The sequence below is a fragment of the Motacilla alba genome, chromosome 11, assembly GCF_015832195.1.
Source record: "Motacilla alba alba isolate MOTALB_02 chromosome 11, Motacilla_alba_V1.0_pri, whole genome shotgun sequence".
NCBI classification, from domain to species: Eukaryota; Metazoa; Chordata; class Aves; order Passeriformes; family Motacillidae; genus Motacilla; species Motacilla alba.
The window spans coordinates 307,987-324,472 of NC_052026.1; the positions used below are offsets into that span (position 1 = coordinate 307,987).

The following is a 16,486-nucleotide window of genomic DNA, read 5'->3' on the forward strand; positions in this document are numbered from 1 at the left end:
TGTCTGTGTGTCCATCCCTCCCTGCAGGGCGGGCTGTTGATCAACCACCACGCTGACCAGTCCCTGAACAGCTTCTGCCAGTGGCAGTCTGCCCTGGTTGGGAAGAACGGGAAGCGCCACGACCACGCCATCCTTCTGACGGGCTTTGACATCTGCTCGTGGAAGAACGAGCCCTGTGACACTTTGGGTATGACACCAGAACACGGGCTGGCAAACCTGGGCGTGCCCACAGCAGGAGCTGAGCTGGTTTCAAATAAGAGAGTCCGTTTTTGCACATTGTGTGTCTTGTTGGAAGAGAACAGGACAGTATTATTTCTGGACTGTCACCTCTTCAAGGAATATTTTTAATTTTGAGAATATTTCTGAGCCACTCTATTTTTATTTTCTTTTTGTTACTGCTTGCCTTTTTTTTTTTTGAATGGGATTCCTCCTTAATTGGAGAGCAGTAAAGGCATGGGGGGGTGGGTTGGGGGGAGAATAATTTTTACAAATAAAGTGTAGTTGGAGAGGTTAGGTTTGATTTATACTTTTTATATAGGAGTTCCTTAATTGTCAAATAAAAGTCTGCTGTAATTCCTCCATGATAAGCCTGATGGAGTAGACAAGTGTCTCCATGTGCCAAAATAAACCGGCTTATTAGGTCCAATGCAGATGATATGAGAATTTGGAATTCTGTAGAGGAACAAGCTATTTTACTGCTTTCTTCCTTCCTTCAGGATTTGCACCCATCAGTGGCATGTGCAGCAAATACCGCAGTTGCACCATTAACGAAGATACAGGCCTTGGACTGGCTTTTACAATTGCTCATGAATCTGGACACAAGTAAGTTTCTTCTTCTGTAAACAAATATGTGAGTGAATGGAAACATAGCCCATTTAATATAAATCAGTTAAATATAGATCATTTGCATTGGCACATTCTGAATATAAATCATTTGGAAGCCCAAGGAGTGGTAGTGAACAGGGTTCCATCCAGCTGGTGACTGGTCACCAGTGCTGTTCTGCTGGGCTCAGAACAAGCCAGTCCTCTTTGACACCTTTGAGATTTCCACACTGTTCCCATATTCTGCTAGGCAAATCGATTCTGGTATCCCTGTGGTTGCTCCAAAAAGAGAGGGCTTGCTGCAGCTTACTGCAGCTTCACTGGAGAGGTGATCTCTCTGAGTCTCTTGGGGGTCTCCTTTTCCCAGAAGACCCAGTGTTTCATAAAAAACTCGGAACCTGGTCTGTGCTCTCTCTACCTGTTTAATGAGTGATTTGGGTAAAACCCACCTTTGTAATGGTTTCTGCCTTTCTGTATTTATGTCCATTGGATTTCCATTTGTTTTCTATTGTAGAAAGACTGTAATTTTCTTAGAACCTGATGTCTCTCATACAAAACCAGTAATAATCTTTTGTGGAGCTTCAGCTGTTCTTCAGATTGTTGAATTAAATCTAAACAAGGTGATCAGGTTTTGTTCTGTTGTTTTTTCTCCCAATATTTTTGAATTACCTTTCCACAACTTTCTGCATGGTTTTGATTTCCAGTTTAGCACAGTTCAAGCTGGAGTCTGTCTCCCCACTGGCAGTAGAGAAGCAGAGTTTCTCTGTGTGGGACAAACCTAACATCAAGGCTTAGTTAAAAGGTCTTCATTTTTCAGCAACATTAATGCACAGAAAACCTTTGGAAAGCAGTGGTGCTGTATTCTGCTGATTGGTCAAGGCATGAAGCCTCCCCATTCTGCCTGACTGCTTCAGGACTATTCAGTTTTCATTGCACTGATCTGCTCTGCAGTGCACAGTATGACCTAATGTCTACACGAGTGACCCTTTCACAGGTTTCTGTACATCTGAAGGGAAGCAAGGAATTAAAGAGTAATCCAGCTGCCACTGAGGCCCGTGGGAATTGTGCCAAAGCATTCAAAGAACCAGATATGTACTATGAATATTGTGTGATCCTCCTGTCAAACTAATGCAGTTTCACTGACCTCAGTACATTTTTAATGCCCTTCGATCAGTATTAGGAGAGAATCAGGCCCATAGCTTATTTTTCAAGAAATACCCCATTTAGTCTCTTGATGTTCTCCTCCCTTTTTATTTTTTCTTATTTGCTTTGAGAGATCCAAATTGAAATTTTGTTCTTTTTGTTGTTTTTTTTTTTTTTTTTCCTTTTTCACCACTGCCTTTGATTCACATATTATTCAACCTTTCCTTGGTATACTTCCATGCTCCTAATAAAATGCTTCTTATCTCTTGGGAAAAGCCTATGCCAGACACAAAATGTCTTTATGATCATTTGTCATGTTCATGGTGCTGAGACTACCTAATATGTGATGTAAGACACCAGAAGCTGGTTTCTGTGATGCAGAGATTCTTGGAAGGAAAAAAACCCTGACAGCTTTGGAGGTGCTGAGGTCCACTTTGAATGTATTAACCAAAGGTTTCACAGGGGGGAATATCCCACTCTGTGATCCTCTGAAAGCTTCAGTGGTGAGACATTTTACTGTTTTGTTAGACATTTTAATGATTTTCTTAAGTTTGTATTTTTACCTGAAACCTTTACAGCTCCTCTGGGTGTTCAGAGCCCATTGTGTCAGTGGGATATAAACTGGGGATTCGCTGGCTGCACTGCAGGGGAACACAGTATTTTATGAAGGGTTCTAAAACACTGGCTCATTTGGTACTTTTTTTTGTCCATTTATAGGAAGAGCCATATATTTTAGGAAGTTTGGAGCCTCAGCTGGTGGCAACACACGCAGTAACTCTGATGAGCCTGTAATGATTTATAGCAGTAGAGGCTTGAGTCCAGTAAATGAGATATTCCCTGCACATGCACAGATTACATTTATAAAGTCGCCAGTGTTGTACAATATTGAAGTAACAGATGATGAAATTTCTATCCCAAACACATTGAAATTCACAGATGTCCCATACAGTCAGTAAAATCAAAACAGGGAAAGGAAAACCTCTAAAAATTAGCTTTATTATAACAATAAAATCCCTATAATTTGTAATTATAATGTGATTTTTTTATTGTTGCTTATTATTTTTTATATCATCCTAACCTCTCCCAGTGAAAGCAGGGCCTCCTGATGCTCAGAACTGAGCAAAACACCCCATAAGAGGCAGTTTGCCCAGTAAGAGGCACTATTCCCATTAAACAGTTCCAGTCTAGACAAAATGACACTGTATGACAAAGGTGAGGAAACCAGTGTGATTTGCCTGAGATAATACAGCAAGTCAGTGGCCAAAATTAGAAACAATAATAATATTTTATATTCATACTTCTGTATTCTGTTCATTCCCACCCATTTCCTTTGCCACAGATGGAGCTCTGTAGCTCTTCCCTCTGAGCAAGAAGGCAGTTGTGGTGTGCAGAGTACATTCCTTTGGGTGGTGTTTCCCTGGATTGTGGGCTCCACAGCATTCATGTTAGCAGCCACTGTCCCTGGGCAGAGGCAGGCTCACACTGCTGTGCAGGTTTTAAGCTGACAGATCCCTAGCTAAGGACCAGTGTGGCTGAGCACAAGATCCGTGATGTCCATCCACCTCACCATGGAACTGTTCTGCTTTGGGGGTGGGAAATGGGTAAACTGGGAAACCTTGGGCACAGGCTGCAGCTCCTCTGTGCAGTGTCCTGTCACTGGCTCCCCGTGCAGCACCAGTGTGGCTCTTCCTTGGAGCCTGACCATCCTTTCCCATCAGTGTGTGATGACAAAAATTGCTGCTAATTGGAACTTATACCAATGCTAATTTGTAAGGTACATAAGTTTTCATCCCTTTGGAATGAAAGGGATGAACTCCACCTTCCCTGTGGAGTTCAAGCATAGAGCTGTTACCCAGAAAGTGTTTCTTTTCCCCCATATTTTTTCTTGCTTCTGTTTAATCTAGACTTTCTCTCTCCCACCCTGCTCTCTTTTCAGCTTTGGGATGATTCACGATGGAGAAGGAAATGCTTGTAGAAAAGCTGAGGGAAATATTATGTCTCCCACACTCACTGGAAACAATGGAGTGTTTTCTTGGTCTGTGTGCAGCAGGCAGTATCTCAACAAATTTCTCAGGTAGGTCAGATGTAAATCTGGGCCAGTGCCAGGGAATGCAGTTTTAGTAACTGGGCTTGAATTCTTGAACAGCATAAAAATTACTGAAGTGTGAAATTCTTCTCCTTTAAAATGTGCTCAAACCCTTGCAGGGTGTGAGCCCTCACGCTCGGGCTGCTGCAGCACTGAGGTGGTGTGGCCTGGAAGGGCTTTTTTGTCCTGCCTTGTTTCAAAAGCAGGAGTTTCACCCTCCAGGAATACCCTGCAGTAATGACTGGCATATCATTCTTTCCCAGGCATTCCTGTCAGCAGCTGGGTTTATTAGAGAATGAGTAGGAAGTGTACACAAAAAAGGGCAGACACAGTGGTACCAAAGTCATTACAAAATGTAAATTAACATCAGTGGCCTTTCTCACTGGAGTTTCTCTCTTGATCTAGCTCATGTCACAAGTAAAGGCCATTTTACATTTTTCACATCCTGTTTCTGGGAGAAACAAAAAAGCAGAAAGGGAAGGTTGTCAGGTTTTTTCCCAGCGCGTTGTCATTACTCAGTGATGCCTTTAGTGGAACTGTTCTTCAATCACTGTTTAACTCATGGTTACGTGAATCTTTCCCTTATATTTTTGTCATTCATGGGTAGACAATACAGAAATACTAAAAAATGTTTTGGAGGTATTTTGAGCAAGAGCAACACAGGCATTTTAGGTGTTAATTCCTTAGAGTGAGAAGCAGGCACCTCAGTAGTTATGTGGACCTGGTCCTTGAATTCCCAGTCAATATCTTTGGGTAGCAGCCAGAAAAGGTAATGGAGTTCTGGGGCTTTTTTCCTGCTGCAGTGATGAAATATATTTTGTGTACAGAAGCAAATTGTGAGCTAAAAAGTCACATGAGCCCTCCATCCTGCCATATGGTCCCAGAGTCTGACACTTGGGAGGCACATCCAGCATGGAGTGACCTTCTGTACACAGGGGTTGTCAGAAGGACAAGGTGGGAAAAGGGAAAAAGGTGGAGGGGAAGAGAAAAAGGGGAAGAGGTGGAGCTGGGAGCTGTGCTCTGCACAGCCCAAAGCACACACCCTGCAACAGCCTCCTGGCAGCTCCACGCAGGGCAGATGCAGCAGTGGGACACTGTGCCTGCTGCTTCTGCTGGTTCCTGATTTGGGGAATCCACTGGTGGGAAAGAAGCAGAGGAGGTCAGCTTGCTCTTGGTTATCCAGGAATACAGGGAGGCAAGGAATTTGACATCATTCTTTCCTGTTGTCACAACAGTCCCAAAGCCTGGAAATTCCTGCTTCCTTAAAACTTTGCAGGCCAGGCTACCAACAAGATGTGAAGAGCTTTTGGTTCCTGCACATAGATATTCTTGTTTCAGAGCATACCTCTAAAACTAGTTAAAGGTACTGTATACCATATTATGTATTTGTGCTGGTCTGTAGCAAATTAAAATATTTTGGTGTCAAGATCATAGTCATGATTAATTTACCTTCTCATTATAGTACAGCTCAAGCTGCCTGCCTGATTGATGAACCTAAGCAAACAGGACAATATAAATACCCTGACAAACTGCCAGGGCAGATCTATGATGCTGATACCCAGTGCAAATGGCAATTTGGAATGAAAGCAAAACTATGCAACCTCAGCTTTGTAAAGGTACCTCTTGATGCACTTTTGGGAAGTTACAATGGCGTGAGAGAACGGCAGTACACTGAAAAAGTACAAGAAGTACAGGGCTCTTCTGAGACCTGGGCTATTTCTCTGCCTTATCTGGCTTGGCAATTTGCTTTGAAGGTACTGGTCTCTTTTGAGGAATATCCCAGCCCCAGGGGAGTTTCAGAAGGAAATGTGTTCCTTCCAGGAGTCATAAGGGGGGCACTTGAATCCACATGAGCCATGAACCCTTGCCTGCTGTGCTAAGGGAAATTAGCAGGCAGTAGAGTTTTGATCAAAGCTTGTGTGGGGTAAGAAGGACTCAGTTTCTTGTGTTTTACTTTTATGACAGCAAAAAGTCTGGGAGAGATCTATGGGGTTATTTTAGAGCAATGAAATGTAACTTATACTCTTGACTTCATGATGAATGATTAATTTAGATTAACCTATTGTTTTAATGACTGTTACACTCCTTACTGGTCTCTTCAGAGAAGGCATTTTTTAAAATAAGCTGGAGTGCTCATTCCGAAAAAAAGGCATGGTAATTTCTTTTACTCCTGTTATTATCCTGGAGTATTTTGATTTATTATATACTAACTACATTATTCAAGTGGTGGCAGCTGTGTTTCTTCCACAGCTAATAGACAAGGAAGAGGGAGTGAACAGCACTGTGCACAGACTGCCTTTCCAGATATCTTCTGTGGTTTAGAAAAATCTTGTCTCTTCACAGTATTATAGTCCCTGCAGACACGATGAAATTTTAGCCATGAACTTTTTAACACTGTTTGTATTCTATTATAATCTCACACTCAATATAATTTTAAGAAATATATAGTGAAATGGTGCATAAACAAGAAGGCAATATATAGGGTACGTCTGTGCTAGGAAACTTTAACCCAGGCTTTTCCAAATTCAGAAAGGTTTATTTATACATCTTTTAAGGTAGCAAAAGCTTGTTTCATTAGTTACTCTTTTCAAATACCAGGAAATAATGGAAATTATGAGCACTGTAGTGAGTACCGTTTCCTTTTCAGGATATCTGCAAATCCCTTTGGTGTCACAAAGTGGGTCACAGGTGTGAGACAAAGTTCATGCCCGCAGCAGAAGGAACAGCTTGTGGTATAAGTATGGTAAGTTGCTTTATAAATCGAATATTGTCATCCTAACTTGAGTTTAGACTGTGTTTGGTCAAATACAAGGTTCCATCAAAACCAGTTTTAGTCAGATCCCGTCAGATTTGCCATCCTAGATTTTGAGATTGCTTTGTAAATGATTCCACTGTGATGCACGCTCAGGATGTGGCCTCCCAGTGGTACCTGTCTGATGGCAGGGCCTGGTGCCTCTCCAAGGAGCTGTGGGATCAGATATCTCTGGCAAATGTAAATCAGTAAGAAAATTCTGGAATTATAACAGGGGTTAGAGCAACATTTCCAATTCCACTCTGATATGAGCATACCTTAAGCCATACTATTTGCTGTACAGACTGAGGCCATATTTTCATCAGAGATCACCACTAAAAGAGTTTGTTTGAGTCAAACCTAATTTACACTCATCTTCTTTGTATTTACCCTCATTTTTTGCATTTATTTGAGTTGAACCTTCTAATTTACTCTCATCTGTAGTTATGCAAAATATTTTCTTTACCTATAAGATTTCTTCCAGCAGAACATTGTTTTGATTTTGAAGTTACTGACAAATGTTTTATTTTGCTTTTTCTCTTTGTGCAGTATTTCCTAATTGAATCATGAAAGGGAGACACGTTAGCAGAATTCTGTGTGTGTAAATTACACAGGAAGTGTTGAGGCTCTGCAGCTCAGGGTCATAAAGTAACATGGATTTTTGGGAGAAGAGTAAGGCAAAAAAGCACTCTTCAAGAGAACAGTTTTGAAAATTTTCTACCTCAGGGTTCTTCAACTCAAAACTTGGACAAATATTAGAGCATTACTTATGTTCACTGTATGGATCCATGTCCCACTGCAGAGTCCTTGTCCTGCTGCGAGCTGTTCATTGAGTCCAGTGGGTGACTGTATTAGGATCAAGCTCTGGAGCTTTTAAATGTTGGGTTTTTTTTTTTCCTTTTTTTGCATCTCCCAGGTGCTGCTGACTGTGTTTTGTGTCCCTGTCTTGCAGTGGTGTCGCAGAGGGCAGTGTGTGCGGTACGGTGACCACGGGCCCAAGCCCGTCCATGGCCAGTGGTCTGCCTGGTCCCAGTGGTCCGAGTGCACTCGCACCTGCGGAGGGGGGGTCACCTTTCAAGAGAGACACTGCAGTAATCCAAAGTAAGACACAGATATGGAAAGGTAGTATTTTCACTCTGTCCATGTTACCAAGGCAGAAAACGAGCACGGTCCATTTCTGCAGGGAAACAAGGTGTGTGGAAATGTTTGTGGGGATTTCTCCCATGTCCAGTACGAGCAGTCCGTGGGTGGAAGACAGTTCTGTGTCCTGACACCAGAAAGCAGAGGCTGGCTGCAGATTGCTGGAGTACCTCAACATCTCCAGCCCAACTTGCTTCATTTATTTTGGGATGCTACAGCTTATCAAATACCTGCAGAAGGAAGGAAGCACTGTACAGACATTTTTACATTTTACACTTTTAAATTTTAATCCTCCTCTTGCAAATAATATCCAACCAATTCAATTCCCATCCTCCTGCCAATTTTCAGGCAGCCCTTGTGACCACACCCAAACAGCTCTGGGTATGGCTTTGGAATTCCCACTGAAGCTGTGCACAAATTCTCACTGACAAACACCCATGGGGATCACCTGCAGTCCACAGAGCTGGGCAGATTTGCTAAAATCATTATGTTCCTGTAAATTGTCACAGTGTAATTTCATGGATCTGGTTTTCATACACCACAGCACAGTCGAGGTACTTTTCCAAGATAGAAATTGATTGCATAATTTAATAGTTTGGCTGGGAAAGAACCTGAAGAGTGCCCAAGAGATTTAAATTAATACCTGAATCATATCTGTGGGACTGCATCCTACACCTCACAATAGTGCATTGTTCAGCAGAGCAGAATGGAGTTGTAGGCATGTGTGCAGTCAAAAGACTGAATCAAAACTGCTTGAACACACTTTTTAAAATCTTTTGTCTATAACGTCTGTAACGGTGATTACAGAAAATGTGAGATGTAAACTGGTGCAAATTAATGATGCCATTTAAAATACTTCTAAAAAACAAATACTGTGAAAGGCATTGTAGACCCTTCAGATTCATGCAGAATAATAAAGCTTTGTGATACTATCATAATACGGGCACAAGATGAGCAGAAGGGTTCTTACATGAAATTAAATGATTACAAAAAGTGAAAATTAGGAGTCTGGAATTTCAGAGTCTTTATTTAATTTGGTATTGCATTAAATACTTTCCTTGATCACATGAATTTCTGGGTTTCTTACTCTGTGTTGTGTTGCAGTGAATGTCATGGTTTAGGAACGCTACCCTTAAAAGGGTACTCTAGAATTAATTTAAGCTACTCTTGTAGCATTTTAGTATTTGAGTCTTATATAGAGTGGAGTACTTACCATTTTGCACTCAGACTCCTTTTCCAAATCTATCTGTGGAGACTTTTTCTTATTGGCCTTTCTCACCAAATTTCTCCCTTTTCCAGTTATCCTCAGCAAGACCTCATGCAGGTCAGCCTGTTTATGTCAGTTCTGGAGGGGGTCACAGAGGGGTAAAAGCTTCAGGCTGTATCTGTTTTGGGGGAGCTGTACCACTACAGAAATACTGGAATGTCCTTTGTGCAGGATAAATGTGTAAGTGTGGATACACCAACAGCTTCTGGAGGCAGTCCACCCAAAACCTACTGGTGTTACAAACATCCTCAAGAAAAGCATGATTTTCTCAGTGTGGATAATAGTATTTCCACAATAATTTGTATTTGTAGATGTCCATCTCTTTTCCTGTGAATTACTTAACTCCTACTGACATCTTGTTGGTAAAAATGAAGGTGGAGAAGTTTCCATCACTCTCAAGCCAACAGTTTCAGTAATGGGAATGTACTGTAATATTAAAATGCTGTAATGGAGGTGGGAAACAGAATGCCTCTTTCAGAGCTTTCTTAGTTTGGAGGAATTTTGTCCCATCCATAAATGCAAGAGTGCGGCTGGAAATCACGATCTAGCCATAAATAATTCTATTGTATTGCTTATTTGGTGGCGTTTACTTGGAAGGAGGTTGCTTCTTTTCCTTACACTAAAGCAGATTTGTTCTCTGGGGTTGAAGGAGGTCAAAAATCCTCCATGTGCTGAAGCTGTAAAGAGAGTCTGCAGGGAATTGAGTCAGCACCCAGCAGTTTGGCTGCCTTAACTCAAAGCTCTCACCAATTGCACAAAGTCAACATAAACACTCCCTGATTTCACTGATGTTCCATATCCTCCCTGCCCTTCACAGGCTGGATTGCCACCAACTAGTACAGAAAATTTGACTTTAAGACCTCCACCATTATAGCCAGTATCGGTGTAGCTGGCAGGTGACCTCAGGAAAAGCCAGTGGAAGTTGTTGTGGTTTTTTCCACAGCACTGGCGATTTAACTCAGTTTTAAACACAGTAACAGGTGGGTTTCCATCTCTTTCTCTGAAAGACTGTTTTGCAGCCCAGAATTCTGGAAAAGGCAGATATTGTGTAAGTAAAACATAGAAAAGGCATGTCCCAGCTTGGTTAGAGGGTTAGACATCTGGGAGTTAAAATTGATACCACAGCAAACAGAAGAAGCACCTGGATTTTCTCCTCCATGTTGCACAGAGCTGTCTCCATGCTACTCCAGGCACGAGCAAGTCAGGAGTTGCACAGGATCCTTGGATGTGGGGAATAGTTACAGCATAGTGTTTAGGGATTTCAACAAACGATATGTTCCAATTGCACATTCCATACTCTGAACATTTTAAATTGTTGCTTTTAGTTAATATATTACTGTTATTCACTATCTTTTATATTGGTCTGTTTTTTTCCTTAATGTGTGTATAATATGGGCAAAGCTGTCCACTCAAAGTTTATATCTTGTCCTTCAAGTATGTAAGTTCCCTAATCTTTAAAAAAGTCATTACATAAATAAGTGCAAGTGTAGGATTGGTACATTTCTTTTTGCTTGATGCTGGAAACGTATAATACAAAAAAAAGTTCTTAAAATTTGTTATTTCAAAGACTTGGCTCAGTGCTTGCAGATGTGTATCTGAGCTTTGTGAAACTGCACAAATGACATCAGTGAATTGCTAAGTTCAAAAGAGCAACTCTTGCATTTTACATTGTTTTACAATATCTGTGCACAGACCAAATGGTTAAAAAATAATATTCTGATAATGTGAGGTATGAGCAAAGGAATAGAATATGCTTTTTCCATTCTGGCCAAGATAAAGTGAAATGCCCAGGTGGGGTTTGCTGAAGTGGATGTGACGTGTTTAAAATTACCTCGGAATTCCAGCACTTTCCTAAAGCAGGACAACTATGCACAGTCCTTGTTTTCTCTGACTATTTAAAAGCACATTTTTTCCAAATGATTTACAAAATAAATGAACGAGCAAATGCAATCATTCATTCTCTTTTTGTTTGATCAGTGTTATGTTATCCTTTATTAACTCTAATTGTGATAGGTAATTCTTTGCACATGTTCATTCCTTGGTTACAGCAGAGTAAAAATAGCTGTATAACAAGGTTGAACCCGGCCAGTACCAAATTGCCCTATAAATTTAAATTAGTGCAAACATGACTCACCTCTAGATGGTTGCATCTTTGCTGAGTCTGCAGTGATCCAAGTAGATAATTCATGTCAACTGCTTTGCTTGGTTTTAGGAACCATGAAAATTAATGGCCCATAGGAGAAATACTGATCTCCCAGGGCAGAATGTCCTCTCCTGTTCCCTGTATTCTCACACATGTGTAACATGCCAATCTCACAAAAGGGAGACTTTGCAAAATCATCTTTTTCTCTGTCCTTTGCAGGCCGCAGTACGGTGGGAAGTTCTGCCAAGGTTCCAGCCGTGTGTATCAGCTTTGCAATAAGCAGCCTTGCCCAGCAGGCAGCCTGGACTTCCGAGCCCTGCAGTGTGCAGAGTACAACAGCAAACCCTTCAGGGGCTGGTTCTACAAGTGGAAGCCCTACACCAAAGTGGAAGGTGAGAGTGGCCCTGCTCTCAGGGACAGGGAGCTCTGGGCGCCGGTTCACCCGTGTGCTCTGGGTGAGCATCACCCCCTGGGAGCAGATACAGGCTCGTGGGCCTGGGTGAGATGTGTTTGCTGTCTGGCAGAGCTGGAGCCAGGCTGCTGCGTGATCCTGCCTGCAGGGACATGCAGGATTGATTTGGGCTGGGAATTCGAGTCCTTGTCCTCACCGTGACTCCCCGGCCGTTGCCGCCCCTCTCTCTCTCATTTTATATTCCATATCGCTTAGTCTGAAACCCAAGCAAAACAATTTCCATGGAATTTTCAGCATGGGAAATGTAAGCTTCCACAATAACACTACCAGAATCTTCCTTCTTTTGGAATGTTCTCAGATTTCGAAATGTAACAGTAAATCAACCTTTTGACTTTTCTGCTGGTATGGTCCCATGAGAAGTGGAAATGCAAACAATGTACTGGCATACATTTTTTAAAGTCATCTTTTACTAAGAGATCTTTATCAAGTTCAGGTCTCAATAACTATTTCTGTTATTTTGCACAAGCGAGTTTATTTTTACTTTATGCATCATAATTTTGCAAATATTTTGAGTTAGTGTTCACTTTTATCAGCTAAAACAAATATTTTCTCCAGTTTGAAAGCACTACTTGAGTAAAAGTGTCTGAATTTTCTCACGTCATAGCTGCTTTGTTTAGCACACGAACAAATTTGCTTTTGATGATAATGTATATAAATAAATATATACATGCACATTCAGTCATAGCATGATTATATTTTCTTCAAAAGTCTTTGTGGACATTTTCACGGGTATTTAAAAATAACCTAACAGGGCAGTGAACAGAGGAAAGAAGTTTCCCAGCATGTAGCAGTGGATGTTGTATAATAGAGCAAAAAACACATCTTGTTTAATAGAAATGAAGCTGACCCGCATTGGTTTTAAAGGGAGGAACTGTGTTTAGTAAAAGAGGCTTAAAATTAGGGACAAGGGGCGTAATTGTCAAAAGCAAGATGTCCCCAAGTGATTCTGAAGTTGAAAATGCCCATTCTTCCTCTCAGCTGCTTTGTAAAAGCTCCTCCAAGATCCACATTTATCGTCCTGGAAACAAGATCTGGTTTTCAAAATTGCCACAGATTCGTTGCCTCTGTAGAAGGGACAAGTGAAAATCCAGCTACTGATTTAAGAATAAAAGGATTCTCTATTGAATCCAATTTCATGTTCTTAAAAACTGTTTTATTTGTTGCACTTCAATTTGTATTAAAAATCTGCATTTTAGCAATTGTGATAATATTTATAATTCCTTGACTGGTTTTGTCTGTGCAGAATTCATCAGCCCTTTATAAGCATAACACACCACCCGTGTGTAAGGAGAAATTTGACAATGGTTGGGATTTGTTGGAGGAAAAATACCTTTGTTAGGGGGAAGTCTGGCTGCAGTTCTAGCTTTCAGCTGAACTGGTCATTTGTGCCATGTTATCTCTTTCCCAAATTTTAAATAAACTTCAGATAAAATTATTGCAGCCTCCCATTTCTCTTAATAAAAATGAAATTTGAGCCTGTGAGGCAGTGGAACTGAAAGCAGGGTGCAGCAGCAGGGCTAAGGCAATGCTTTTACACTGAGTTTGAATTCTTAATTCTTTTTGTAGGCAAGCAAACTCACGTGTTCTTTTAAAAAAGCATGAAATAAACTACTTTCTTTAGCTATATTTCTATTTAGCTACATTCTGGTGTCCTAAGTTGTCATCATGCACAGTTCATCCTTGCAGCTTATATTCTAGAATACAGGAAGAAACAACAGCCAAGATGCTTTTTATCTCTTTAACAGAGCAGGTCTGCTGATGCTTCCTTGTCTTTTTTTTCTTTGTTTTCTCCCCAGAGCAAGACAGATGTAAATTGTATTGCACAGCTGAAGACTTTGACTTTTTCTTTGCAATGTCCAGCAAAGTGAAGGATGGAACTCTGTGTTCTCCAAATAATTATGATGTTTGTATTGATGGAATATGTGAAGTAAGATAAAATTAAGTTTCTTACAATCCTAATGTCTATCTTTTTTTTTTTTTTTATTAGTGGGCAATTGACTCCTTTAGGGAAAATGCAGCTGTTTCTTCAAATTCCCTTTTGTCTGAGTCCTTCACTTGTGCCTTTTGGTTGCAGCAAGTAGGGTGTGATCATGGACTTGGTTCCAAAGCTGTGTTGGATGCTTGTGGAGTTTGTAAAGGAGATAATTCAACATGCAAGTTCTTTAAAGGCCAATACTTGACCCAGCACAAAGCTAATGGTAAGGAAAACTGTTCCCCATGATCATCAACTCCCTGCTCTGCTGTGTCCCCGTGCAATATATATGACTCCTTACTCATTCAGGCAGTGGCTGAGGGTCCAGATGTGAGCAGAAAATCACAGGGAGAGTGAGAGGAGAGTTCACATTTCTCCTGTTTCTTGGTAACAAGAAGGCTGTGAGCATAAGTCTTGGTCAGTTAAGCAATTCTCTTGTTTCTTAAGCCACATTTTCCCTTTACACATGTAAATTTCCTCTTCAAAGAGATTTTAGGATTCAGGCAAGTGAAAAAATAGCTGTCAGCAGCTCTGACTGGGATGGGACTGTGGAATATATAAAAAGCAGTACGCAGCATCATGCCAAACATGACAGTATTTCCATGTCCATTTTCAAATTAAGTAGTCTGGAAGCTGTTTCAGTGGAAGATCCAGGCACTGGGAGGTGGACTTTTCCTTAGGGGACCGTCACAGGCTTCTTGGGAAATAATCCCACCGTGCTGCAGTTTTTCAGGCATAAAACGCAGATAAGATTTCCGTACGCACAGGGGTATTTTGAGCATCTCTTTGCCGTTGGTCATAAGACATGCCCTTACTGCAGTAATATAGGCCAGGAAATTGTCCAGGATGTAGCAATGCAGCCCTGGCTGGCAGCAGGGAGATCCTCTGGTATCCAGAGCTTTGTGGAGACTCTGCATCCCGGTGCACTTCACCTCACAGCCCTTGTGCTTGGCAGTAGTACCTTGCAACTACTGCAGGGAACTACAGGAAAAGCTACAGTGGAGCCACCATTAGTGTGTTCTGAATTTTTCTAAGGTGAACTTGCTTTTTCTTGCCTTTAATCACAAGGAAAAATTTCAGGAATTGAAATGCCTCACAGTTGCTCTGATTACAGGCTGCATGGGGCGGGGCGGGAGGGATGTTAAAATCAGAACTGGTTTTTCCTGGTGAAAACAGCCTAACTTGGTGGGTCAGAACAGCTGTGTATCTTCTGAACCGTGCTAATTTTCAAAGTGGCTCAGGGAGATGAGCCAGCTCTGTGTGTGCCAGCTGCCAACACGTTGCTGCCTCCTCTCCTCACAGACTACTACGCGGTGGTGACGGTGCCGGCGGGCGCGCGCAGCATCCAGCTGCAGGAGCTGCACGTCTCCCCCAGCTACCTGGCCGTGCGCAGCCTGGCCAGCAGGTACTACCTGACAGGAGACTGGACAATCGACTGGCCAGGGAAGTTCCCTTTTGCCGGGACAGTTTTTGATTATCAACGCTCCCTTAACCATCCCGAGAGTCTCTATGCGGCAGGACCCACTAATGAGACGCTGGTCTTTGAAGTAAGCCTGGCTTCTGTTTGTTCTTGCCCTGATGTCCATTACAGAATTGGTAATGACAGCTTCAGCTCTGCACTGGGGCTCTCAGAGAGGTTACAGAATAGTGTTGAGTCATGATAGCATTCAGACTTAATTGTGTGGTCAGTCATGCTGGATTGAAAGGCCTTTCACTGCTCTACTGAGGTCTGAAGTTTACTAAACTGTAGTTTAAACAAATTCAGTGAAAAGGAAGGTGCATAAAGCACCCTATAGCATAATTTCTGAGTTGCACAGTGGTGACGGAGATTATGAATGCCTCCCATACATGGCATGCAATAAAATCCAATAATGTAAAAATTAAAGGTACCATTATGTCAATGCTCAGTGGTTACAGGTTCAAATAATGCTTCTAAACTGCACGTGAGTGGAGCCATTTTCACATCCACCTTGGAATGCAGTCAAAATACCACACACAGGTTCCTGTGGAATGAATTTCCATTGGTTCAGTTATTCTATTATATCTGTTTATCTCACAATCAAATTTGTGTCACCTGCTTTGTTTGCCAGATGTCCTGTGTTGAAACTATTGTAAGCAGAAAGGAAACTTGGTACTTACATGGTTAGTTCAAGTCTTACAATTTTGAAATTGTCCTTTGCTACTGCTGTTCTGAGAAAAACCTCTTTCTGCATTAGGTTGCTTAGCTAGATTTTCTTCTAAAATGCATCAGAATATCTGAGGGGCCATTTCTGGCTGAATCATCCGGGCTTTGCTTTCTCTTAGCTCCATTAGTTTGCCCTTTTTAGCTCTAGCAGGTCTTTGACTTTGTAACTCATCTGTTCAGTCTGTTTTGGTGAATCCTTCCTTCCCTGTGAGAAGGATGGATCCCTCCCCAGCAGGGATTCCGTTCCTTCCCACACCTTCCAGCAGCACTCTGGAATGTGCGGTGCCCCTGGGGAGCATGGCACTGGGTGCTGTGCCCCCTGGCCATGGCAGCATCCTGCTGTCCTTGCCCCCATCTCATATCCCAGGCTCTGGAACCCGCTCCCTCGCCCAGCTTGGGCCTGTAAAACTAAGAAAGAGCAAGCAGAGACTGGGACATGAAGTATATTCTTCAAGGGTTATTAAA

The 16,486-nt window shown here is 41.8% G+C and overlaps 1 protein-coding gene across 2 annotated transcripts in view; it reads left to right on the forward strand.

The window, feature by feature from the left end:
• ADAMTS18 (ADAM metallopeptidase with thrombospondin type 1 motif 18) overlaps nucleotides 1-16,486 on the forward strand; it is a 75,845-nt gene that overhangs the window by 33,857 nt on the left and 25,502 nt on the right. For both annotated transcript variants that reach the window (XM_038148024.1, XM_038148023.1), the window contains exons 7-16: nucleotides 28-187; nucleotides 717-822; nucleotides 3,902-4,039; nucleotides 5,514-5,667; nucleotides 6,699-6,794; nucleotides 7,795-7,943; nucleotides 11,612-11,784; nucleotides 13,661-13,791; nucleotides 13,939-14,062; nucleotides 15,139-15,383. In XM_038148024.1, coding sequence (XP_038003952.1) covers nucleotides 28-187; nucleotides 717-822; nucleotides 3,902-4,039; nucleotides 5,514-5,667; nucleotides 6,699-6,794; nucleotides 7,795-7,943; nucleotides 11,612-11,784; nucleotides 13,661-13,791; nucleotides 13,939-14,062; nucleotides 15,139-15,383 — 1,476 coding nt within the window. The remainder of the gene's footprint in view (nucleotides 1-27; nucleotides 188-716; nucleotides 823-3,901; nucleotides 4,040-5,513; nucleotides 5,668-6,698; nucleotides 6,795-7,794; nucleotides 7,944-11,611; nucleotides 11,785-13,660; nucleotides 13,792-13,938; nucleotides 14,063-15,138; nucleotides 15,384-16,486) is intronic.